This window comes from Thunnus maccoyii, chromosome 23 (genome assembly GCF_910596095.1).
Source record: "Thunnus maccoyii chromosome 23, fThuMac1.1, whole genome shotgun sequence".
Taxonomy (NCBI): domain Eukaryota; kingdom Metazoa; phylum Chordata; class Actinopteri; order Scombriformes; family Scombridae; genus Thunnus; species Thunnus maccoyii.
The window spans coordinates 23,884,334-23,911,824 of record NC_056555.1 but is presented as its reverse complement, the minus strand read 5'-3'; the positions used below and the strand labels follow the sequence as shown (position 1 = coordinate 23,911,824).

Sequence of the window (27,491 nt, the reverse complement as noted above, 5' to 3'; positions counted from 1 at the left end):
AAAAGCAGAGTTAGCTAAGAGGCTGTTTTTCATTTGTAGTCTCTGGACAGATGTTACAGAGTCACCTGAAAAATGAAAATAAGATTTTAAATCACAATGTTTTGTATTTACTCGTAATAGAGTATTTTTATACTGTGGTTTTGCTACATTTTCACAAGTATCTCACATCTCAAAACTTCTTCCACCACTGATATTTTGTCTATCTAAATGAATGAAAATTACACTTGAGAGCCCATCAGACCACAGTGTGACGATGGGACCATGTGCGCGCACTTTGTTATCGTAAAGCCACAATAACTGAGCGCGTCCCCGCCCCTAGAGAGAGAGAGAGAGAGAGAGAGAGAGAGAGAGAGAGAGAGAGAGAGAGAGAGAGAGAGAGAGAGAGAGAGGAGGATGACAGCTTGTCTCACACCCACAGACATTTTCAGAGGCAGCTAAACGGTCTGAACAGCACTTTTGACGTCAGGAATAATCATTACAGCCTACTCTCTCTCATCCGGGTCTTCTTCTTCTCCTCTTCTCTTGTGGTTTTAATATTTACTTCATCCAGAGCAGCGGCGGCTTAAAGCCTTAACAACAACAACAACAGCAACAACACATGAATACACGTAAAGAGGAGCTGCGGCTGCAGGAGCACCGGCCGTGATTTCACCCGCTCCGTATCCATCAGCAGCACGTTATTTGTGAACTTACATCGGAGAGGATGCTTGCGTTTCTGCTCAACAAGTCTCTTCTGTTTCTGACACATTAACTGTTGATGGCTGCGGAATGGAGATAGCCTTGGTGAGTTTTGAGAACGGCGGCGCTAAAGGGAGCGGCGGCGGTGGAGGCAACAATGCCGAGGAGAGCTGCCGGAACGCGCTGGATGTCCCTCAGTCGGGTTTCGTTCAAACTGGACTTGGAGAGGACTTCAGTAAAGAGCTGAACACCCGGGGGAGTCCTCATCATCATCATCAGCAGCCGCTTCAGCAGCAGAGCTCCTGGAAAATCAACGACATGAACAACACTTTCAGCTGCAGCGAGAACGCCATGGATGCGCTTTTACGCGCGGACCACAGTCCCCATCTGTTCGACGAGGACATGCTGGACATGGACATGGACACGGAAAGCAACGAGAGGGTGCTCATCAACATCGCTGGGCTGAGGTACGAGACCCAGCTGGGCACCCTGAACCAGTTCCCGGACACTTTACTGGGAGACCCCGCGAAGAGGATAAAATACTTCGACCCGCTCCGGAACGAGTACTTTTTCGACCGCAACAGACCGAGTTTTGACGGGATTTTATACTTTTATCAGTCCGGTGGGAAGATCCGGAGACCTGTCAATGTGTCAATCGATGTGTTTGCAGATGAGATTAGGTTTTATCAGCTGGGGGAGGAGGCCATGGAGAGGTTCCGTGAGGATGAGGGCTTTATAAAAGAGGAAGAGAAGCCGCTGCCTCAGAATGAGTTCCAGAAACAGGTCTGGCTTATATTCGAGTATCCGGAGAGCTCCAGTCCGGCCCGGGGCATCGCCATCGTGTCCGTGATCGTTATCACCATATCCATCATCACCTTCTGCCTGGAGACGCTGCCAGAGTTCAGGGATGAGAGGGAGCTACCGGTCACCAGCCGGCTGGACAACAGCACCGCGCCCCGGCCGTCCCTCACCTTCACAGACCCCTTCTTCATCATAGAGACCACATGCGTCATTTGGTTCACTTTCGAGCTGTTCGTGCGCTTCTTCGCGTGCCCCAGCAAGTCGGAGTTCTCCAAGACCATCATGAACATCATCGACATCATGTCCATCATGCCTTACTTCATCACAGTGGGCACGGAGCTGGCGGAGCAGCAGGGTCAGGAGCACCAGAACGGCCAGCAGGCCATGTCTCTGGCCATCCTGCGAGTCATCCGCCTGGTCCGCGTCTTCCGGATCTTCAAGCTCTCCAGGCACTCCAAGGGGCTGCAGATCCTGGGTCAGACGCTGAAAGCCAGCATGCGGGAGCTCGGCCTGCTCATCTTCTTCCTCTTCATTGGAGTCATCCTCTTCTCCAGCGCCGTGTACTTCGCAGAGGCGGACGAACCGGAGTCTCACTTCTCCAGCATCCCCGATGCCTTCTGGTGGGCCGTGGTCACCATGACAACCGTGGGCTACGGCGACATGAGGCCGGTGACCGTCGGGGGGAAGATCGTGGGCTCTCTGTGCGCCATCGCTGGCGTGCTCACCATCGCGCTGCCGGTGCCGGTCATCGTATCAAACTTCAACTACTTCTACCACCGAGAGACGGACCAGGACCAGTCCTCCCTGAAGGACGAGCCCAATTGTGGCCGAGACAGCCCGGAACTGAAACGCAAAGGGAGTAAATCATCCAACAAGTCTCAGGATGTGGAGAACAACGACGCGGGCGCTTCGGTGGAGAAGGCGAATATCAAAGCGAACAGCAGCATTGACTTCAAAAGATCCCTTTACGCTTTCTGCTTGGACACACGGGAGACGGACCTGTAGTCCAGTGTTCTACTTCTTCACCTCTTTAACTGTTAGAGCCCATAGTTGTGTAGAATAAACCCCCATTAATGGGCTCTTAAGTCTTTGCACATAGCAGTCGGAGGATCAACACATTGCAATCCTGAAAAGTTTTAAGAGCGACGGGGGTTGATTTATAAAAAGCACATTTTAATCCCCCTCATCTGGTAAGCACATCCGTTAGAAAAAACTGAGGAGTTATGAACAAACACACAGTGCATGTGATGCAACACAGTGGCCCTTTAAAGTAGGAACACCTACAAAACTACATCAAACTCATGGATGAATTAGTGTGGGGGAAAATAGGACATCCAGCCTATGCTACAGATAATCAAGGACAAGCAGGACTTGGAATAATTACTTGACATCACGAGAGGATTAACAGGACCAACCAGACTCTTGTACATAATGTAGGAAACAGTCCATATTCAGTAGTGCAACAAAAGAAAAAAGCCAAATTTTATTTTTCATACCTACCCTATATTTAGTCATTATGTTTACGCTGAAAAGTTGCATTAATGCATCAGCAAATGTGTACATATTTCCCACAGGCCTACTATTTATGAATTGGATTATGGTGTTATTATAGTTTTGGAGAAAAAATAACTATTTTTTGAGATGCAGACACCTGTTCCCTCCACTCAGGTTCTGTCAAAGAAGTGAGTTCTTTCCTTTTTCTAAGTGAGAGTTGATTCGCTCTCAGAGGACCTAAAGAGAAGATTTTTACATGCTGAACAAACAGCCTTGTTATTGAAATTAAATAAACTAAAGAACATTTTGAATTTAAAAAAAAAAGGACATAACATGGAAGTAACTGAGGGAATGATAGCCAAGAAAAAGAGGACAGCGCAGAGACCATCTGGAGAGATCAAGCAACACAGATACCAGGTTAGTGTCACAGAGCAATAATATGTGATTGTTTCTTTTTAAAAAACATATTCTGGGTTTATAATGTGTTTTTTATGTGATGGAACCTCTCAGTGATCGATCAGATTTGTGCAGATGAGAAGCAGTTTTGTCATAAATGTTACTCTGTTCAGCGAGGAGCTGTTCTTTCAGCACCACAGACGTGGCTCCTCACTGTATGGAGTAACATTTGTCACAAAATTAAATCTGCATGTTTGTGTTCTATAACTGAATTATTTAACATCTACACTATGACAGCTACCACCCGTTATTTTCATTGTAGATTAATCTACAAAAATGTCAGGAAACACTAAAGGTGCCTGTTAGAACTGCTTAAAGCCAAAAGTGACGTCTTCACATGTCTTCTTTTGTTCGACCAATGGTCCAAAACCAGAAGAAAATGAATTTGGAGTGATATAAAACAGAGAAAAGCAACATATTCTCACAATTTGAGAACCTAAAACCAGAGAATATTTGGCATTTTTGTTTAAAAATGACCTAAATGATTATTTGATTATCAAAATAGTTGGCAATACATTTTAAGTTGACCGACTAATCGAATCAGCACTACACTACCTACTGCAGCCTGACTCATCCTAGATTTTTGAGGCCAATTTTGACAAAAGTATATTGTCCAATATTCATTTTTTTCATAAACATAAATATTTTTTAACAAGAATTTCTTACAGGTTTGGTTATTAAAAATATTGTGACCAAGATATTAGATTGGATTCAAATGTTAATGTCATTACACACACTAAGTACCAATACATAAAATGCAGTTTAGCATCTATCCAGATAGTATAAACAGCAGCAAAAGTGTGTTTAGGTACATATCAATATAAACAAATGTACAGAATGAATGATAAACCAACATGGTATTGATAGTAGGAGGGGATATTACTGTTATATATACAAAATAAACACAAATACATACATGATGATGTCTGCAGTGAAGCTATGATTTCTACAGTATGAACAGAAACCAATAAATAGTACATACTATATATTTAGTATAGTACACTATTTATACTCAGTATACTGTACTGAATGAAGGGAAAATTTTACAGATGAAAGATAAACATCACAGTCCTCTGGTGGCTAAACTATGCACTGGAGACACTTTCTAAATAACTGTAAGCATTTGACAAAATAATTTCACCATGAGGTCCATTCAGCTGTTCTGGTGCTTTCAGTCACATCACATGTTCTTCATCAGCAGATAGCGATCGTTCAGTTGTCATGGAATTGTAGATTTCATTCAAATTTCCCTTTTTCCTGAGTATTTTGAGGACCTGTTGTGCATGCTAGCTTAAAAGTTCATTCACGACCTTGGAAACTTTTAAACTCTTCCTGAAACATCTAACTTTTCTGTTCTGACATTTATTGTTATTTATCAGGCAACATATGTGTAAATAGTGATGTAACTTTAAATTTTAATGTAATTGTACATTTATATTAAATTTGTGTAATAATTTTATCTGTGCTTGCGTATCACAGTTGCACTTGTAAAAAAAAAAATACAAAAACAAACAGAAAAAAAGCCCCGTACACTTGTGAAAGTCTAAAAATTTCCTCCACTGTCTAATAACAACCAAGTTAAATGTCGTACTTTAAAGCTCAAAACTCTTAAAAAATAGAAATATATTTGAGAGGCTTAAATTTCAAGTGTAATTTCTCACATATTTTTGCAAGTAAATATGTGAAGCACAAACACAGATCACAAATGCAACTACAACGTCTGATATACAGAAGAACAAAAATATATTTATAGGTGCGCAAATGTGTAATTATTTAGTCTATAAAATGTGAACTCAGTGGTGACGTCTTCCAATGTTGTTTTGTCCAACCAACAGTCCAAAACCAAATATATTCAATGTACAATTACATAAAAAAAGAGAAAAGCAGGAAATCCTCACAGTGGAGAAAATAAAACTAAAGAATATTTAATTTTCTGACCATCGACTAACTGACAAATCAGTTAATCAACTCATTGTTTCCGCTCGATTAGTATTCAGTCAAAAAGAGAATTCATCTTAGATATATTGATTTATTTTGGAGGTCTGGGTTTCTTTAACATTATTCAGTCAACTAAATAAACATAAAACACTGAACCTCCCCCCTGTAAGATTTCTGATTCATTATGATTCTTCCTACTCTCACAGCCCACGGTCTAAAATCACTGTTGGATTAGTTAAAGTTTACAGTCCTCAAGCTAAACATTAATCCTCGACACACGGTGGGTTTGGTTTCAGGCTATAAACAGTTTATTTCAACATCTTCCTCTCAAACGTTTTACTAAAAGTGACCCAGACTGTGGCAGCAAGCAGCGGGAGTTTGAACAAAAAAATGAAGGCTGAGTTTGACCTGTTTGACTGGATGACAAGTTGGAAATCTTTCAGAGCAGATTACAATGAGCTTTACTGTAGCATCACAGAGGGATGAGAGAGAGAGTGTGTGTGTGTGTGTGTAGGCTTTTTTTTGCAATGCACAAGAACAACAATAACGTTTTATAAATGAAAATAGAGAAAAATGAGCACAGTGAACTTAGTAGAGAACAAAGCCGGTAATCATTCATAGCTCTGTGTAACTCGGTTCATGGACGACTCCCACCTCACACTGTGGAAGGTGGATGTGAGAATGTTTTTTTTTTATTTTTTAAGGTTGGTTAAAAACTGCAGTCAACAGATGGAGTCTGCAGGCATGTAGGCTGTTACTCTGGGTGTTATCTCTGAAGCAGCTGGGTGCCTCCTGCACTTTTGTCCTGAGAGACCTCAAAGAACTCAGAGGTGGAATCGGAGCATCTTTATAAGTGAACTCCACTGATTTTACACATCAGTGTGTTTCCAGGTGTTGGAGAGTACTAATGCATATGCGAAAAAGTAGTATAAAGAGCTTTTGTGGCTCCAGAGAGAGCTGTGTGAAATCTGATAAATTACCTCAAGTGAATCAGTGGATAATTTATCAGTTGAACCTCATCTTCTACGGCAACATATCTTGTCATCTGTTCTCCTTTGAGAAAAAAATCAGATACCAAAAGGGAGAAATTTAAATTCTTTGATTTCATAATGGCGCCCCCAAGTTTTGCATTATTCCAATTAAATACAATTCCATCATCCGTTTACATAGCTTCTTTCCATACAGCAAATCACATCTTGACTATAGAAATAACGTGTCGTTCTATCGCAGGCAGAGCAGATGGTCTCACTGAGCCTGATAGCATCCTGCTACACAACACAAGAGCCACAGACTCTGAACAACAACCCACGTTAGCTTTCCTGCTAAAGTCTTCTTCTTATCTAACTTACAAACATGAACACACGTCTTGTTCTGTAGCTTAGCTTGTTGAACGAGCCATCAAATAAATACTCACTGTTACTGTCAGTTAGAAGGCTAGATAGCTGCTCAGCTGAAGCACATTAAACAGCATGTAAACATACCTGCATAACCCGCTAGATGCTGGTTTAGGTCTTATTCTTCAGTACCACTGATAACAACACATCGTCTGTCCAATTTAGCTAGCTAGCTAGCGTAGCTACAGCAGTTTGTTTACTTTGTCTCCATCCGTATCCTGCTAACTGGCTGTCAATTAAAGACAGACACAGACACACCCGTCCAACTGCTGTCAATCAAACACAGACACCGACACGCTTGTCCAACTGCTGTCAATCAAACATAGACACTGACAAGCCCGTCCAGCTGCTGTCAATCAAACACAGACACCAACACGCTCGTCCAGCTGCTGTCAATCAAACACAGACACGGACACGCTTGTCCAACTGCTGTCAATCAAACATAGACACTGACAAGCCCGTCCAGCTGCTGTCAATCAAACACAGACACCGACATGCTCGTCCAACTGCTGTCAATCAAACACAGACACAGACACACCCGTCCAGCTGCTGTCAATCAAACACAGACACCGACATGCTCGTCCAACTGCTGTCAATCAAACACAGACACTGACAAGCCCGTCCAGCTGCTGTCAATCAATCACAGACACCGACACGCCCCTCCAGCTGCTGTCAATCAAACACAGACACTGACACGCTCATCCAACTGCTGTCAATCAAACACAGACACTGACTCGCTTGTCCAACTGCTGTCAATCAAACACAGACACCGACACGCCCCTCCAGCCGGCTGAGACAAAAATGAGCATTTCTGGTACTTCTGATAAGATCTTTTTTCTTCGTTCTAATATTGCAGAACTATTAACAATAGGTTTTAAAAAAACATGTTGACACTAGTTTTGACTGGAAAGAGGATGCTTAAATGTGACTTCAGTTAGACTTCAAGATTTTCCTTCACTGGAAATAAGGGTCTTTGATCAAACCATTAAAACCAGACCCAGAGCAAACATATTTGAAAGTACAATATGTGGACATGGGTGTCCATGTAGTTTTGGCCAATGCTCTGACTCTATTGTCCCCCTTCATGTAGGCATCGTCGGCACTTCAGTGTACTTTAGGCTTTTATTAGGCTTTCAAAATGAGGCAGAATTGTGTCACTTTGTAGATGTAAATCCAAATTTTCAGGCATCTCAAATAAAAAAAAAAAGTAATTTTCCTGCTAAATCAACTTGGCGCGGCTTTTGCTGACCTCATCATCCATCAGCTCTCTCCTCCTGCCTTTAATCATTTCAGGGGCTCTTCTGCTGATTTTTGTGAGCCATCCAGGTCCCCTCGCTGCCTGAATCCCGTTAGATTACATAACATTTTTGTTTATTAAATTTTTCCCCCCACTTGCCACAGCATGTGGACTTTATGACCAAGAAAACGGTTGCTTTTTGCACAAAGAAAAAGTCTTTTAGCATCTCTGTTGTGTTGAGCTTGTGTCAGTGAGCAGAGAGCTGCAGGACAAAAATCTGTCCTGCACATCCACGTGGCCTCACCTACGCTGACACACTGCCAGCAGTGCAGCATCTGGATGCAGTCAACCAAAAGCCAATGTACATGTTAGCCTGCATCTTTTATTACTTTCATTTGATTTCACTCAGTAATTACAGCCTCCATCGCCATCTCCTTTGGTTTGTGTTGCTGCTGCAGCATAATGCACATTTCTGGTTGTTTGTTAAGGACTTCTGCTTGTTTGTCTGCTTAAAAAAAAAAACATTCACAGGGAGGCTGTAATATGTGTCAACACCAGTGATAGATTTTCTAATTTCCTCTTTTTACATTTTACATCGTAGTTTTCATTCTTGAGTGGAAACTGAAGGAGTGGCAGATGTGAAAGTGTATGTATGTCAATAGTGGCTAAAGGCAATGTGAACGTCAACAAAGCCAAATGTTCACAATCACAACCCACAAATATGACTTGACGTGACAGCAGCATCAACTGTGAAGGCGTATGTGTAATAGGACTAAATTATGTTTTTTACAATATAGTTTGTTCACAAACTTCTCAGCACTAGTGCTTATTTGTATCTTAACTAAATATCTTAGTATTTCTCGTGTGATTTTCTTTTAAAACATTTAATTGCACACATTTACATTTGGAAAAGGCTTTATTCTCAAGTGGATGTTGATGCTCTGAGGAATTCCTTTAAATGTGGTTTCCTTTGCACAAACATGTTTAAAAGCAAATATCGCTTAAGTGCAACTTATTTGTATTAAAGAGATGACAGAGTTCCTGTCACTGTGTTGCTGGAAGGTGGATTTTTTCACTTTTGAAGGAAGCTAGCAGTTTCCCCCTGTTCTCAGTCTTTTTGCTAAGCTAGGCTAGAGATGTCCAGTTATAACACTGGTTAGTTACAAACAACTACACAGCTCATTTAATGTTGGATATGCTAACAGTGGAGCTACCATAACATAATCGAGCTATAAACACAGATTATGCTAGTTAGTTTTCTGGCTACACCATGTAGCAGTTTTCCCCCTACTTACTGTAAATCAGACATTTTCATAAGTTGTTATGATGTGTATTTTATCAGAGCTGCGGTTGGTTAACAAATAATTCCACAGCTTTGGATATTTTTTCTCTTTTGATGGAGCTAAGCTAGCAGATTCCTCCTTCTTCCAGTCTTTGTGCTAAGCTAGGAAAAACACCTATTTCTGTACTGGATGCACAGAGATGAAACTGTTATCCATCTGAAACATCTGTCCAGAAAAGACAGAACAAGAAGATTTAAAAAAAAAAATTTAACTGTTGCTTTAATTAATTTAGGACCAATTCAACTGAACTATGAACCTAAAGACACAAAAAGGGAAAATCTCTAGATTCACTGAAAGTTGTTTTATCTAATTAAAGTTGTTGCCAGAAGACATCTGGACATTGTTAGGAGATCAAAACTCTGAAACTATCAATCTTTCTGTCTGACTCTTTCAAGAGTAATTTATTCTTGTATAAATGATTACCTCTTAAGAAGAATTATAGAAGGAAATCCGATTTTCCAGGTTGTTTTCATGTATCTGTGGATGACACTGACTGGCTGATATCAGATAAATCCCCTGTAAATGCCCAATATCCAATAAGTGATAAGAAAACGTACTTTCTGATGAAAAACAAACAGTCATCAGTACTTGAGTTAGTTTCCTCCTTGGCAGTGTTGGTCGAGCTGCAGCCGTCGGCCGCCAGCAGCATACGGCTTCCCTTAATTGGGATCTGCAGATCGGCCGCCAGTTCACCAGATTACAGGGCAGCCACGGCTCTGCCAGAATTTATGACTATTGGACGGCGTCCCAGTGCTTGTGGACGGCTCGGTTATATCTGGCTAATTGATGTTGTAGAGCAGTTTAGTCTGATAAAACCAAACAATGGGGAAAAGGTGGAGATGTGACAGTGATACAGTGGTTACACTACACGGCCAAAAGTATATGGACACATAAATAATACACCCATATGTGAATGTTGAATATGTTATTCCAAAACTATGAGCATTAATCTGCTGCTATAAAGCCACAAGAGCATTAGTGAGGTCGGCCGCTGATGTGGGGCGATAAGGCCTGGCTCGCAGTCAAGACTGTTACTGTTACAGTCGTTGATTTTGGACATTTGACTCAATGTTTGTGGACATAAACATGAAACACACTCTTGAGTACAAGGACTCCCCTCAGCAATGACATCAGGACATTGTGTACTTTTCTTGATGACCAACTAAGTTAGTCAGTGTGTTCTGTCATGCTGTGCAACAATATGTTCAAAAATCACGTGATAATGCATTCAAATACAAGCCCAGTTCCCACAAACAGAAGTGTTTACAGCACAGCAGAAGTCTGAGAGGATGAAAATGGTGTGCTTTTCTTTAAACACAAGATACAAAACAGAAACAGCACTGACTCAGAGTCTGAAGCTAAAGGACCAGTTCTGAAACTTCAGAACAACATGCTGGTCTGAAAAATGTTAGAAAATAGTGAACCAGAATTTGTCTAAAGCCCAAACTGATGATATTAAATGCCTTGGTTGTGTCTGACCAACAGTCCAAAAAAACAAAGATGTTTGTTCCAGTTCAAAGCTGTTTGATCGGGGTGAGGTCAGTCAGGTTAAGTTGGGAGAACCATTTCTTTATGGAGCTGTTGAAAAGGGACAAACACAAAGCTTGAAGAACACTTGTCTTAAATATAGCCCGTACCCATCCCTTATACCCCGAAGAGAAAAAAAAAGCAAAAAATAAATAAAGGAAAGAAAAAAACAAACAAACAACAACAAAACAAAGGTCAAAACTATAACTGCCAATCTTATCAGTATCATGTATTTGTACACACATATTTATATTAGATATACAGCACATAACAGTCGTCTACTGTTGCTGAGACACTATGACATTTTAAAGTATTACAGGAGTCAAAGTGTAAATAATAAAATGAATGTTGGCTGAACTCCATCTAGCTGCGTCAGTTTCAGGCTCCTTGTACAGCACATGCTGGCTCACTTTCTGAGCCTTGTTATTGCCTTCTCAAACTTTAATGTAACACCTGTGCTTTCTCTTGTATGATGAGTCAAATTATCTGCTGAAAACAGGGACTATTTCTTACAGCGTAGTTGCACTTTAAAGGGATCTCTCGACGGCTAGTATGGAGAGGAGGAATGATTAGAGCGACCTACAACTCTCTATATACTATATATACTTATAAAACTTGGGTAATTAGAATTAAATGACTATTTACTGTGTGTGTATAACATTAGGGCAGATTATTTTCATTATTGACCAATCTCCTGATTGTTTTTCCAATTAATCAAATCTATAAATGTTAGAAAATAGTGAAAGACTCAAAGGTGACATCTCCAAATGTCTTTTGTCTGATAGTCCGTCCAAAACCCCAAATTATTAAATTTACATCAATATAATACAGAGAAAACAAGCAAAACATTACATTTAAGAAGCTGAAAGCAGCTGATATTTGATGTTTTTGCTTTATAAATGATTCATCGATAAATTGTCATACCTATATGTCATACCTCTTTCATATATTCAAATTTGATTTTTAAAAGATTTTTCCATCATTCGTTGTCCGTCCTTGAACGCCTCATGTTGGTGTGATGGCTGGATTTGAGCCTGAGTGAAGCTGTGCCCTCAAAAAAACTTGAAAGAGATTAAAAAACTTTGCATGTTGACAAAAATATCCAGTCGTAGCTGTCAGAATGATTGACATCTCATTTTACTGAGAGAGTATCCTTGACTAATCCAAACTGCTCACTGTGTATTTTCTGTAATCTTGGGCCAACGCAGTTTCCAACCATTCATACAAATAAACACACATAAGAAGTACACTATTTACATGTGATGCATTATCATGTTTCTATTTTTACCCTCATAAATGCATTTAATCCGGGGGCGTCTAATGCTTTGCGTGACAGTGGAGCACGAGATGAGATATTGCTGAGTAGTTTCTGCAGGACAACTAATTACACTGCTGTTACCACACAAACCCATCAGCCATCATTAGTATTATTAAAACATGACTGTGAAAAGTAAATACGTGACAGTGTAGCTCGGCTGCAGACAGATGACTGATGGTTTTGACACTGAGGAACCTTCGAGCTGGTTAATACGAAGGCAGAGACGAGGCGTTTTGTGAATACATTGAGGGTGAGGAGAGTAGTGTGAGCTTCTATCTGCAGCCTCCTGACTCCTAACCCATGCTCCGCTCTGCACAGGCTGGGAAAGCGCTGGAAGCAGGAGAGACAATGCAATGAGGAAGTTACATAACACACACACACACACACACACACACACACACACACACACAGTGGCAGTCCTCAGCTGCAACCTCTGCTGCTGTTCAAAAAAAGTCATAAAGCCGTGAGAGAGCAAAGATGGGGCTGAGCTCGTCCTGGCTAACAGTGTGAATGACAGGCGATGACTCCAGAGAAAACAGTATTTTTCCACTTCCACAGTCTTTCTCTGAATTCGCTTTTGGATAGAAGTCATGGGGTTGGATAGTATTTGAAAGAATTCAAATCCAATAACTCATCCACTCAGGGACCAACAGATTGCAGACTCGCCTCACATCACTTTAAGAATCTCTCACTTTAAAGGGGACCTATTCAACACATTTCCAGCTCTATATTTTTATTCTGGGGCTCTACTGGAATATTTTTGCATGATTCACAGTTCAAAAAACTCCTTATTTATCTTCTACTGGTCCTTTATGCAGCCCCTCAGTTCAGCCTCTGTCTGAAACAGGCCGTTTTAGCTCCTGTCTCTTTAAGGCCCCGCCTCCTGATGAGCCCACTCTGTTCTGATTGGTCAGCTTCAGGAAGCTGTGTCACGGCTGACGTCTGGTGGCTTGGGAGGCTACGTCAACAAACCATGAAACAAACTATAGTAGCAGGATTTTACTTTTTCTTGTTCTTTACTCAAAATGTCAAATTCTCAAATACATCTGAACATATTTAAGCGGGAATCCACTCCGAAATATGAGAGTGGACAACACAAACAACTCATGGAAAAACCTTAGCAACCACCTTAGCAACTAAGGCTATGGAACAGACGGCTGTTTATGGGCATGTGTGACGATCTGACGTCAACTTGTCAGCAAGATAGAAAAAAACGTTGCAAACGAAGCGTTCAGATCAGGTTGAAGCCCTGACTTTTGACTTGCAGGCAGCATTTCTACATACGTTCACCTCAAGTTTTTGAACTTTGATCATGTTTAACATCCGACATCATAACAGGATATAAATAACTGAAAATCACAAAAAGCTGAATATGTGCCCTTTATGGACGGGTTCACAATTTTTCAAGTGTGTCTTAAAACTACAGTCAGGAGCCCAAATGAACAGTTAAAAATGTTTTTCTTGCTGTAATCATTCCTCCTGTTCATACTGACCATTAGAAGATCCCTTCATAATGTACTTACAATGGAAGTGATGAAGGACAAAATCCACAGTCCTCCTTCTGTGTAAAAATGTATTTCAAAGTTTATCTGAAGCTAATATGAAGCTTCAGCGTCCAAATGAGTCAAATCAAGTAGATATCTTTCAACGTTACAGTCTTTTTAGTGCCAAAGTTCCTCTTTTTGTTACTATACTTCCACCTGCAGCTCAACAGGGAAACACTGTCCGAAGAAACACAAAGAGGGAATTTGATGCTAAAAAGACTGTAAATGTGTCAGATATCCACTTGATATGACTAACTCAGACTGCTGAAGCTGAATAGAAGCTTCACAGACTTTTAAATGACTGTGTGGACACACTGTGGATTTTGGCCTCCATCACTTCCATTGAAAGCACATTTGAAGGATCTTTTAATATCCAGTATGAACAGGAGGAATGATTACAGCGAGGAAAACCTCTTTCACTGTTCATATGGACACCTGACTGCTGGTTTAAGACACACACAGATCAACATGTGAATCAGGAGCTTCAGTATTAGGAGTCAGGTCAAGCTCAATGCGTCAGATATATTTAATTTATGATGCTGCTCAGATCATTTTCAGGTTCTGAACATTAAAAATTCTGCTTCTTAGACAACAAAAGCTGATTAGACATCTGAAAGTTAGAGTCAACTTAGACTTTAGTTACTGCAAATGTTGAAAGGTAAACTTCAGATCTGATGAGGGATTCAAAAGGATTTAGATTTGATAAAATGCTATTGAACATTATCCATAGTGGGGTTACAGAGTGATGTGTCTATTTGCTCACAAACAGTCTTTGATTGAATACAGACACCAGCTGCAGAGAACACAGTAACTTTTGACCTTTATGTTTTCCATTGATCTTTACCAATGAAAATGCAGTGAGAAGAGATTAAAGGCTCCGTAAGAGGTATTTTGTAGATCAGGAACCAGATCTAAAATGGAACCAACTATTGTAACCTTCCCTAGACAGATAGATTATATATTTTAAATGACATAATTAACAGTGTCAGTGGTGTTTTCTGAACCTGCTCCCCTATTGGCAGGATAACATTATTTGTTAGTGCCTTCCAAAAAGGCTTAGACCGCCGAAATGACGCAGGTTTTCTGATCTGCCACCTCTATTATTAGATTCATGGTTATTGTTTCCAGGTGTGCTCTGTGTAAAAAGTAACACAAAACCTTTTGTGTCTTCAGAGGGAGCTGTGTGAAATCTGATAAACTGCCTCAAGTGATGTCACTTAAGTCAGCGTTGGTTGGGGCTAAAGACTACAAGTTTGAAAATTAGCTGCTGCTGCTAGCATAGCACACCTGAATCTCCGTCTGAACTGTTGATGGTTTAGTTGCATTATGGGTAATGTAGGCTGCAGGTTTTGACAAGGAAGGCCAGATGGTTTGTTACACAGAACCGTCGGAGAAGTCGTCCTTGGAAACTGTTTGGAAAAGGCACTTTGCAAACATACTTGGCAGGTGATTGGACGAACCATCTGTTTATCACCGTCTATCACTGTCTCACCCTGTGAGGCGACTGGGTTCACGTTGCGCAGATTTCTGTTTCCATCACCCTTCTAGACTTCCATCACAGTCGTTTTTGTAGTTATTTTGAGACAAGACTCGGTTTGTAAGTTTATAGCCTGTTGTGCTGACATTCTGTGTCGCTGTTTGTACTATGATCCAGCTAAAAAGTGACAAGGGGTGTCTGGTACATCAGTGCTAGACCCAAACGCACGACTCAAACAAACAGTTCCAAAAAACAAAGTCTTTACTTGCAGGCAGTCAGAAAAAGGCAACAAGACAAGAAGGACTGAACTAAGGCAGAGTCAAAAGACAGATCCGGGGTCAAAAAAACACTAGAGGTTAATAACTGGAATAATAATGCTGGAACGCTTGCAAAGAAGGCTAAGACGAACTGGCACAGGGAGCAGGGATCACATAGACTAAATACACAAGGGGAGCGAGGGTAATGAGACACAGGTGGATGACGTTAGGGGATCATGACGAAGACAGGAGCGGGAAACACACAAGGGCAGGAAGTGGATCTGAAACGAGAGGAGAGTTAAATACCAAAATAAAACAGGAAATGCAAGACTAATGGAAAAGAAAAAACAAAACGTAACCTAATGACAAGATGAGCCATGACAAAAAGAAACAAGAAAAACAGAGTGCAGTGATTTGACTGACAAAATGAGATTTGACTTTTCTTCTACTTGATGATTCGAGTTAAAAGGGCAGCCTTGATAAACTGTCACAATTTAAATTGCAAAATAAAATGTGCAGCTTTTTCTGTGTTGGTAATGGAGTACATTGATTAACGTGACATGATGTCCAAAAGTTAACCCATAGATATGAAATAAAATATGAATTTTACTACTCAAATACAACATTTTGGAACATTCAGCTCTAGTGTTTTCTAAATAGTTTTGTACAATATGTGAGTCTGGTTAAAGTATATTTCTGCTCAAAGGGCAGATTACTTCCAGCACTGGCACTGAACATCAGCTTTGGACATAAACGTTGTGTTGCAGAGTTGTCCAGTTGTCTAAAGTCCTCGGGATACTGGGTTGCAAAAAAAAAAAAATATTTTTTTCATCATCATAATATTCACAGCTTGGAAACTCTCTCATGTAACAGAAAATTAAGAGAAACATGGAGAGAATACATGAATCAGCACCTCTAATTAAAAATAGTAAATAAATGCCATGCAAATTGTATTTTTACAATATTTTTATTTGGGTTTTTTTTAATTAGATTTTTAATTAATTTTTAAAAATAAACACGAATGCGTATGGCGAACTTGGATATTCTTTTGAAATCTAGAAAGCAACAATGAGCCAAAGGCAAACACACAAAGCTGCTGTTAAATCCTCAAACACATCCAGGTGTTTCTCTGAAGGCCACAGTCACCTTCATCACCCACAGCTGAGTCACCATGAAGCTTCACAGGAGAACGAATACTGAACTAGAATAGAAACAAAGAGATGTAAGTGAAACTGAACACAGAGGAAAAAAACCCCAAAAAACACTGTGTGTCTTTGACCGTTGACTTTTGTTAAAAAGTGACAAATTATATTTGTATTTTCAGCTTTATGTGAGTAAAAACATATTGTTTTAAAATGCAGGCTTAATGTAAAGTCCACCGCACAGAAATCTCCTTTCCTCCTCAGATTTCGGCACTTCTGTCCATCACATTCGCTGACTGTAATCTCTGCTGCTGATGGGCAGAATTTAAGCCTGCGGTTGCATAAGAACCAATCTTCTGTATGGAGGTACAGTCGTAGGCAGAAGAGCAAAGGTATTCATCACAGCTCATGTCCACAGGCGACTTTATCTCTATGACTTATGTTTATATGCAGCTAAATATGTTTTAGTCTGACAGTAATTCTGCCCATATTTCTCCAGTGTCTCATGATGTTCACATAGTACATAAAACTGGAAAAGGTTGAACTTTCTAGACTATTTTTAAGTGTACTTATGCTTAAAGTTGCAGGTTTTAACACCATAAACAGGTTAAAACGTGTTAAAATGTGAATTCTTTACGTTTGAAATGTTGTATGGGAGTTGCAGTTTAAAAGCAGTTGAAGTGTGAAAGGAGTTGAAGTGTCAGTTGAAGCGTAATCTCCGACTGTGTTTGTAATTTTCGCCTCAAGGTTAAACCCAGTAGGCAGTAGGATTGTCAGGTCTTGTGTAGTTTAAGTAACGGTTGAAGCGTTAGAGATGAAAGCAGTTGAAGTGTGTGCACTGTAAACTGTAAATTACACCACAGATGGGGACAACTAAGTAAATGCTTAGTATATACGTTCAAAATTAGGGCAAAAATGAACACGATTTCAAACAAACTGACACATATGTGCCAGATTTGATCTAAGTAATAATAACTGAAATTGTATTGATTAACACAAATGTCAAAAAGGCCTCCCAACAGTGGATTGGAAAATTACAATGTAATATCGAGTCATTTAAGGTCTACGATGAAGCTACAACTTATCACACGTATTATAATATGCAATAAGTGATGTAAAGTAACAGACATTATTAACACTGTCCTTACCGTAGTGATGCTGTTCTTACAATTTTCAAAATGTATTCATTAAATAATTTAAAGTCCCTTAGATTACTTTAAGAATAAATAATAATTAGCATATATACTGAAAACAAGGAGGACACGGCTACAAAATCCACCAACCAGCACCTCTAAAAAACTCATTAATACACTGATTAAAAATGACAAGTTGCACTTTTATGTGGCTTTATGTGCAGTAAATTCCTGGACTCGTGTCCATAAATTTTGTTGTATTTTTGTGACCTTTTTACAGAGCCAGGCTAGCTGTTTCCCCCTGTTTCTAGTCTTTATGCTAAGCTAAGCTAACTGGCTGTAGCTTCATATTTATTGTACAGACATGAGAGTGGTATCAATCTCCTCATCTAACTCTCGGCACGGAAGCAAATAAGCTACATATTTTGTAGTATATAATTTTCATCTGTTTTTTTAATTGTTTGTTTTTTAATCTGATTTTCAATATAAAATAACCCATTCCAGGTTGTTTTTAGAGAAAGAAATTAAACATAACTTGAAATAATAATAAAATGATGTGAGCCTGAAAGTGCAGAGCCATTTTAAGATTGCTGTGAACTTCATTGTACACCAGTAACTAAACACAAATGGACTTTGCAATACCAGCAGAGTACACAAAGACACTGTGTGTGTCAAGCATGACAAGCCTTAAACACATTTGTCGTCCTTTATAGTGAACGCTTACATAATTATCTAAAAGAGTCTAATCAAAATGGCAGCGAGAAGTTCCCTACAACCTCACGTAGGTTATTTTAAACCTGGGCTGTGCTGGGTCATTAACTGGAGCCGTGTGTGCAGAAGTGAGCGCACGAGTAAATAGAGAATGATTGCCTCATTGGCGTGTGATAATTAAGGGTTTTCAGCCGAGCTGCTCAGCTGGCTCGAGGTCTGTGACATGGAAATGTAAGACTCAGATGAGCTTATATAACCTAATTGTTTAGCCTCAGAGAAGAGCAGTTATCTTTAAAATGGAAAGCATTGTGAAGGCTTGAATTAATCAAATATATGTAAACTCCACTGAGAATGCTAATTAAACCCTCTCAGTGTTCCCGCCCTCCGCTGCCATCTCCTTCCTGGATAAATTCGGCTGCTGTTTCCTTTATTGTAAGCATCAAACCAAACAGAGGGGAGGCTCGACATCTAATTGTGCCTCAAACACACACACACACACACACGCACAGTAAAATCACCTCCACTTTAATACCACACTGACTCATCCTGAAGTAACAGCTCTTGAGCAGGTCTGTTTTTGTGTATCTTATAATCCACAGTGCGGTACGTACACAGTATGTTTTCATAAAACATAAACACAGAAAATAACTGTTTTTTTAACACCTTTATTATCAAGTGGACAGTTGACAGAAAACCTCAATGGGATTTTATCTGGTTAAATAAAAAATGAAAAAACAAGAGAGAGAGAGAGATCGGGAATGATATGTAACAAGGGTCCCCGGCTGTTCATGGTTGGTGGATGTTGCACTTTAATTATCGCCCACATGTGTTATGATATAGATCTAATAAGATAGTATTAAAGGGTAGCTTCACAATAGTTCCAGTTGTGTCTTAAACCAGCAGTCAGGTGTCCATAGTAACAGTGAAAGAGGTTTTCCTCGCTGTAATCATTCCTCCTGTTCATACTGGATATTAAAAGATCCTTCAAATGTGTTTTCAATGGAAGTGATGGAGGCCAAAATCCACAGTGTGTCCACACAGTCATTTAAAAGTCTCTGTGAAGCTTCTATTCAGCTTCATCAGTCTGAGTTAGTCATATCAAGTGGATATCTGACACATTTACAGTCTTTTTAGCATCAAATTCCCTCTTTGTGTTTCCTCGGACAGTGTTTCCCTGTTGAGCTGCAGGTGGAAGTATAGTAACAAAAAGAGGAACTTTGGCACTAAAAAGACTGTAACGTTGAAAGATATCTACTTGATTTGACTCATTTGGACGCTGAAGTTTCATATTAGCTTCAGATCAACTTTGAAATACATTTTTACACAGAAGGAGGACTGTGGATTTTGTCCTCCATCACTTCCGTTGTAAGATCATTATGAAGGGATCTTCTAATGGACAGTATGAACAGGAGGAATGATTACAGCAAGAAAAACAGTTTTAATGTTTATCTGGGCTCCTGACTGTTGGTCAGGACTCGTGGACTCGTCCATTTAAGCTGTATGACAGAAATTATTTCATTCACAGAGAAAGTCGCCCATCAAACATCCTACAAATGGTGTGTGACATATTTCCTGCACTATACAACATACTTTTACACCTTATATTCTGTGATGTCATGATCATTTTTTAAATACTATAATTTATAAAAGTTACATCTTGTTTCCTTTTATAATAATACTACTATAATTTTACTTATATAGAACTTTTCAAGAGATACAAGATGATATTTCAAATTTTTGTTGGTTTTGGTTATAAAGTGCTGTATTTATTTTGTTTCTGTATATAATACTTTATTAAACTGCTAAATATATAAAGTGACATTCTCTCACTCACATGTGAAATAGGTTCAGAGGTTTGGTGACATAGTGACCACTCAGGGCTTGTTGGTTAACTGCTGAGCTAACTGCTAAGTCCAGCTAGCGCTAGTTAATCACAATGGTTCCTGCAGCTTCACTCTATTTTCTCTCTACTGTTCTGTTTACTTTCCCCTTGTACATCTTTTCATTAAACAAAAACTTATTGAAGAAGGAAAATAAATCTGTCCAAGCTTGTCAGTTTGTTAGCTTAGTTGCTAACAGGACAATGACTTCACATAGTTTATTCAAAAGGCATATTTCTACCTTTGACTCCTGTCTCATAACTTTCTTTTGTAGAACAGTTTTATTCCAATAAAGGAGATTAAATAAAAGTGAATAGTACAACAGAGCTAACAAGCTACGATAGCTTCCTCCACTTTGGACTCTCCAGTCCCGTCAGATGACAGCTCTGTGGAGACAGCTTGCTGTTGGTCAACAGCACAAATTCGCATTTCAAAGTTCACTAAAGTTGAACTCAACGCAAACTAATTCAACTAATTGTGGCGATTCCATTGGAGTTAAATGAATTTGCCACAAAATTCTGCCCTTTTAAGTCCTGGTGTGTCCTCATCTTTATGCTGCCCAAATAACAGAGAGCAACATATTAAGGCTACAGCTCGCTAATAGCTTTTAATCTTTTAGCTCTCAGAGTCCTGTATTAGCAGCACACATCCCGTACCAGTGGTAGAAAGTAAATCAGTACATTTACTCAAATACTGCACTTAAGTACAATTATGAGGTACTTGTACTTTACTTGAGTATTTCCATGTGATGCTACTTTCTACATTTCAGAGGGAAATATTGTACTTTCTACTCCACTACATTTATTTGACAGCTTTAGTTACTTTTCAGATGAAGATTTGACACAATGGATAATATAACAAGCCTTACAAAAAGCAGTGTGTAGTCGGGGTCACATTTCACATGTCTATGAGTTGTTAACAGCTCCACCAAATAGTGATTTTTCCCTCTAAACTTCTCACATGCTTTCATTTCAATAAATGTTCAAATGATCCAATATTTCAGCAAAAATCAAAGATTAGAGAAAAAGTCCAAAAACTGAAAACAGATTTGTGTATCAGAACTTTGTTTTTTCTTCTTTCCTCTCCCATTAATCATCTCACCACCCCTCAGATTTATCTGCTGACCCTTTGGAGGGGCCCGACCCCTAGGTTGGGAACCACTGGACTAAACTAGCTAACTGTATATAAAGTAGTGTAAACTAGCTCCACCTCCAGCAGCTACAACAGTAACATGCTGCTCTAACACTGATGCTTCACTATTAATAATCTAATGATGTCATATATAATAATATATCAGTCAGAGGGACCAAACCACTACTTTTACTGCAATACTTTAACTACATCAAGCTCATAATACTTATGTACTTTTACTGCAATACTTTAACTACATCAAGCTCATAATACTTATGTACTTTTACTGCAATACTTTAACTACATCAAGCTCATAATACTTATGTACTTTTACTGTAGGAGGATTTTTCATGCAGGACTTTTACTTGTAATGGAGTATTTTAACATTGTTGTATTGGTACTTTTTTTTAAGTAAAGGATCTGAGTACCTCTTCTACCACTGACCACCTTCAGATAATTAGCTGTAATTAATGCCACATTTGTATTTATGCCATGATAAAATTAATTAAACAAGCTATTAAAAAATACTTTCAATAAACCAGTTACACGATTCAGAGACGTTTCCTTGTTTTGAAGATATTATTGGACCCAAAATCGGCTTCTGTGGGTGGGATGTCTTATTGGCTGTAAGCAGCATCATTGTGGGATGTCATCATCATCATCATCATCACTTTCATCATCATCATCAGCAGCAGCAGCAGCAGCAGTGTAGGTGCTGTGGGGCCCTCTGGCAGACAGTTAGGTCGCTGCATTTAAAGCAGATGATGCAGAAGTGATGGCAGCAGCCGCTCATGTGGAAGCGTTGTATTCAGTCAGTCTGGTTAGATACATTCGACTGATGCCTCTTTTTTCCCTGTTTTCTGCTTATTTGATTCTTTTTCTCTGCTTGCAGAAGCAACACCGACTGTCGTGACCAAAACTGCTGAAATACATCTGATTCTAAAATATAATCTACACTAAAAATGTTTTAACCTATAATATCATGCCCCAGTTTAAAGATAAAGGTTGCAGATCAGTAAAGAAAAGACGACATTTCCTATACAATCACAAATAAGACAGTCAGATGGAGATCTTTTAGTGCTAAAAGTAACATGCAAACGTGTTGTGTTTACATAATGCAGCAGGCTGCTCATTTTCTCCAAACAACAGTGGGAACATAAAGGTCAGCGTGCATCGCTTCACACTGCAGAAATAGCCAGCGAGGCCGAGCGTCGAGCTGCAAACCGTCTGTCTGAGCAGGCTGAAAATATACAGACAGATCAGAGGTCAGTTTGAACTGTTAAGTAATGCATGCACAGGAGGAGACAAAGCACAAAAGAGACAGTGTGGTGGGCAAGAGGATTCTGCTTAAATAGAATAAGATAATATTAATAATAAAAATCAGAATAAGTGTTTGTAGATGAGAATGAAATACATCTTACTGGAAATTTACCTCACTGGGGAGGTGAAAGCAAGACAGGAAAAGGTCTGATTGATAGCCAATAAAGTCAATAATGTAAATGAATTTAAATTACATAAATGAGCAGATGGGTGCAAGGCTTTATCAAGGTTGTGATTCTAACAAAATATTTTGGCAATAAAATAATTTCATTTTTATAACAGTGAGAATCCACATATTTTTGGTGATAAGCTGTTATTGCTTTGCTGTTTGACTCTTTAATAAAGGCTCTGCCCCAACAAATTTTATTTCATAACTTATTTTATGTTATTTTACATGAATCCACATCCATCACTTCTGTTTAGTTTCATTATCACTCTGAACAGCCCCGTCCCCGAAAAAATACGTTCATAAATAACTAATTTGCATCAACAAATATGTTTTATAGGAAATATAATAAAATGTTAAGGGCTGAAACTATGATTATTTTCATTATTGATTCAGGTGTCTATTATTAATCGATTAGTTGTTTAGTGTATAAAATGCTGTAAAATGTTGATTACTGAAACACAGAAAATATTCACATTTGAGAAACTGGAATCAGAGACTTTGGACTGTTTTTCTGAAAGAATGATTCAAAATGATTATCAAAATAGTTGGCGATTAATTTAATAGTTTGCAACTAATCGACTAACCGTTGCAGCTCTAAAACTGTTTACTGTCAACATATCACATTATTTGTTTGAACTACAGCATGATGAATGTTTTTATGGTTTGGTTAATTTTAGAAAAGATGTTGGCCTTTCTTAAAAACAGATAAAGTCAACACTGATTCAAAGCACACGTTGACTTTTTCTACATTTAACTAAAATCACCATCATTCCCTAACCGTAACCCAGTAATTCCCAACCTTTTGTCTTGTGACCTCTCGTCTATAAATTATTGAACTATCTAACATCTCACAAGAAAGAAAGAAAGAAAGAAGTTAAACGAGAAGTCCACTGACCACTTACCTGTGAATTTTTTGCAGTATAAGAACGTCACATTTCCAGAACTGGAAAAAATGTTGAATGCAGAAATGATGTTTTTTGTATGATATACTGTATGTGTACTTTGTCAGAGACAGGTTGTCTAAAGGTTTTCAGTAGAACATAGCAGAGGGATCGATGCATCAACAGGCAGGATGATGTGATGTACAGTATGAGATATTTAGCAGATGGTTATAAATAAAGCTTTCAGTAAGGTGCAGTAATTGATGTTACAACCATCAGCATGTCTTCATCAGATAGTTCTGTGAACAGTGAAGCAGTCACGCAGGCAGCTGAGATGAGAGGCTGGAGCTTTTTGGAGAGATGACAGATACATGAAGTTGGCCCTGAGGCCTGTGTGATGCCTCCGGGGCGGCTCAACGTCCACCCAAATTTATGGTTTAGGAAGGACTGGATGTACACTGTACAACAGGGCTGCGTAATGAATTCACTTTGACCAAAGGTCAAATTGAGGCGGATCTTTTCCAGCTCACAGTCTGTCCTGATCAGTGTCAAACATCACAGCGTCTTTCTTGTCTTGTGTAACATCATATCTCTGAATTAACTGATATAACTGCAACTGCTGCAATATTGACTTATTTAGAGTCCGATTGAAAGTAAAATACAGGTTTTTTTCTGCTCCATCTTACAGGGCTGCTCTCTAAATAACTGTGATCTCCTTTGAGAAAATATCTGGATCCAGTTTTATTTATTTTTTTGGTGTGATGACAGCCCCTATTTTTGCATTTATTTCATGGAGTACAAATCAGAACTTGCATAAAGCAATAACGTGTTGCTCCATCATCTGCAGAGCAGACGGTCACACTGAGCCTGATTGCATCCTGCTACACAACACAAGAGCCACAGACTCTGAACAACAACAACCCACATTAGCTTTCCTGCTAAAGCCTCCTTCTTATCTAACTTAGAAACATGAAAACATCTTGTCCTGCACCTTTGCTGGTTGAACGAGCCACCAAACAAACATTCAGAAAAGTGCACCGCTAATGTCAGTTAGCAGGATAGATAGCTAATTAGCTGCTCAGCTGCAGCACATTAAACATCATGTAAACATACCTGCAAATATCACCTCTGTCCCTGTTAGATGCTGGTTTGGTTCTTCAATACAACTGCTAACAACACACCATCTGTCTACAACACCGACACTCAGCCGGTCGGCTAATGTCAGTCAAAGACACTGTTGCTCTCCGACACGCTGGTCGCTCACAAAGTCAACAAAAACAGGAAAAGTGCCATGTGACATTCCTTTGTTAAAACTTTATAACGGCTGTATGTCGCTTTAGTACAGCCCCTGTATTGTTGTATTCTTCTACCTGCTACCTCATTTGTCTTGTCTTTAAAACTATGTCGGCTATCTAGTTGGTGATGTGGTTTTAAAGAAGGTGGAAAAGGAGGTGATTGGCTCGAGGGTACCACAGAAAAACAAACTAACTAAATTTTAAAATTATGTGATTTTTGACAGCAAAATGACCAATTGTGATTTCTTGAATGTTAAAGGATTTTGAACCAACAATTAAGTCCTTTTACTTGAGTATGAGTTTGGTAGATTATATTTTATCAACACCATCAGTAAATACATGAAATATAATCATAGTCATAACTTTATTTATATAGCACATTTAAAAACAGAGTTTACAAAATGCTTTGACAGACAAAGTAAAGACAGTAAAACACAAAAGCAAAGACACACGACACAGAAAGCAATAACAAGGCCGACATTAAGAAGACGACAGTAGAAGATAATGAAAAACAATAAAGAGAGTATAAAAAGATTAAAAGATGATTAAAAAAAAAGATGACATCACATAAAAGCAAGACTGCAGAAGTGAGTTTTAAGAAGTGATTTAAAAGAAGTTACTGATTCTGTGAGCCTTATCTCCTCAGGCAGGTCGTTCCAAAGCCCTGATGGCAAAAGCACGGTTCCCTTTAGATTTAAACCTCGACTTTGGAACAGCCAGAAGGTCCCACCTGAGGATCTAAGGCTATGAGCTGGCTCATTAAAGATCCTCTCCAGACATAGACGTGTTTAAGACGTAAAAATACTCTGCTTGAATAATAATTTGTGCCTGAAAAAACATCTACTTTTACTGCTTCATGTAAAAATCCAGAATCTCTGAATAACCAAATATTGTTCATTTTTAGAGTTTTCCTGCTGGACACCAGATGTTTCCTCCTTTAGTCCACATCACACTTGTGTAAATCACATACTGGACCCGGAGCGACTAAAACTAGTTATGATGTCATAAATCATGCTAGGTACATGTGTTAAACTGAGACAACATCCAACTGAAGGAACAAGAAGAACAACATGTTTTTGAGTGGAGGTGGGCTTTAAAATTTGTCACAGTTTTTTTTTTCAAACTTTATTATGGACTCATAAGAGGGTCCGTAGCACATAAAAAGAAAGAACAAGACATACAAGATAAAACCACAACGATCGATTGTCATTCATTCAGTTTAAAAACCAGTTCATATGTGGACTATCTCGGTGTTTTCTGAGCCTGGATGAGTAGCGAGAGCAGCTCTTCCTGGGGCTGGTTACAGCCTCCGTGATGCTGTTCTCTGACTCATCCAAGCGACACATAAAATTTTACATCAGATGTCATAGAAGTGCCTCACATGTAGGAACACCAGAGAACACAGACAGTTGACTGGCACCGTGCCATCTGGGAACCTCATAGCATCATTGTAAGCCACCATCAGCCTCCGTATACTGCTTCTCCCGTAGCAACACCAAAGATGAGCTGTATACAGAGGTGTGCAGAAAGCTCTAAATAATCAACGTTTTACACCGACAGAACAAACTTGTGAAGCAACATATTGGCATATAGTTTACAACAGTCATCGTTCAAATAATCAGTGAGAAAAAGGCCATGAATTTCTTTTTTAATTGTGGTCCAATTACATTGAAGAATAAAACAGAAATTTGATTTTATTTATATTCTGTGTAATGAGACATAACAGTTTTGTAATATAATTTCATGATGTGTGATAGTTTTGTATCTGACCCTCCACTTGGCTGAAAGGATGGACAGTAACAGACCCCTCCCCCTGAATTTGGGAGCTATTTTTAGAGGGTTAAAGAGGGAAAATCCTGTTTGTGGTGTTTCATTATCCACAGATGAGATGGCACAACTGCGTCATGTAACTCTCTCTCTTTTTTTTTTTTTTTTAAATGTTTTTTTCAGCTGACAGACTACAGTCGCATGTTCGACTCCATGTGCCGCATCAGTCATGCATGAACACACAGATTTAATTACTCAGTAATAATATTCACCATGTCTAACCCAAGATATAAATAGACGATATGCGAGTGTGTGTGTTGTGCTGTTTGTAGTAATCAGAGCGGAGCTGCTTGTTGGTGTCACAGCACAGCAAGCTCACACACCACAACAGCAGACGCAGGAGGCGGGGTCAGATGCTCCCGGGGACCAATCACAGCGGGTCTCGCTTGATTGAATTTCATCGGTCGGCCTACGTTAACGACACGGCGTCTAATAAAGCCTCAGGCTGTGGATGCTGTTCACAGATGTATGTCAGCACTGATGCAGACACGACGGTGTGTATCAGTGGACCTTTTTTTTAAATTTCCTTTTAAATGTG

At 39.2% G+C, this 27,491-nt stretch overlaps 1 protein-coding gene across 2 annotated transcripts in view; it reads left to right on the top strand.

Annotated features, from left to right (window-relative positions):
- Nucleotides 1-381: 381 nt before the first annotated feature.
- The window catches only part of LOC121890392 (potassium voltage-gated channel subfamily A member 1), a 41,364-nt gene continuing 14,254 nt past the window's right edge, over nt 382-27,491 (top strand). Inside the window, exons 1-2 of one of the 2 annotated variants that reach the window (XM_042402589.1) lie at nt 382-3,390; nt 16,871-16,952. In XM_042402589.1, coding sequence (XP_042258523.1) covers nt 769-2,484 — 1,716 coding nt within the window. In that variant the 5' untranslated portion in view covers nt 382-768 and the 3' untranslated portion in view covers nt 2,485-3,390; nt 16,871-16,952. Of the gene's footprint in view, nt 3,391-16,870; nt 16,953-27,491 lie in introns of those variants that run through there. The other variant, XM_042402588.1, reaches the window with a different exon arrangement.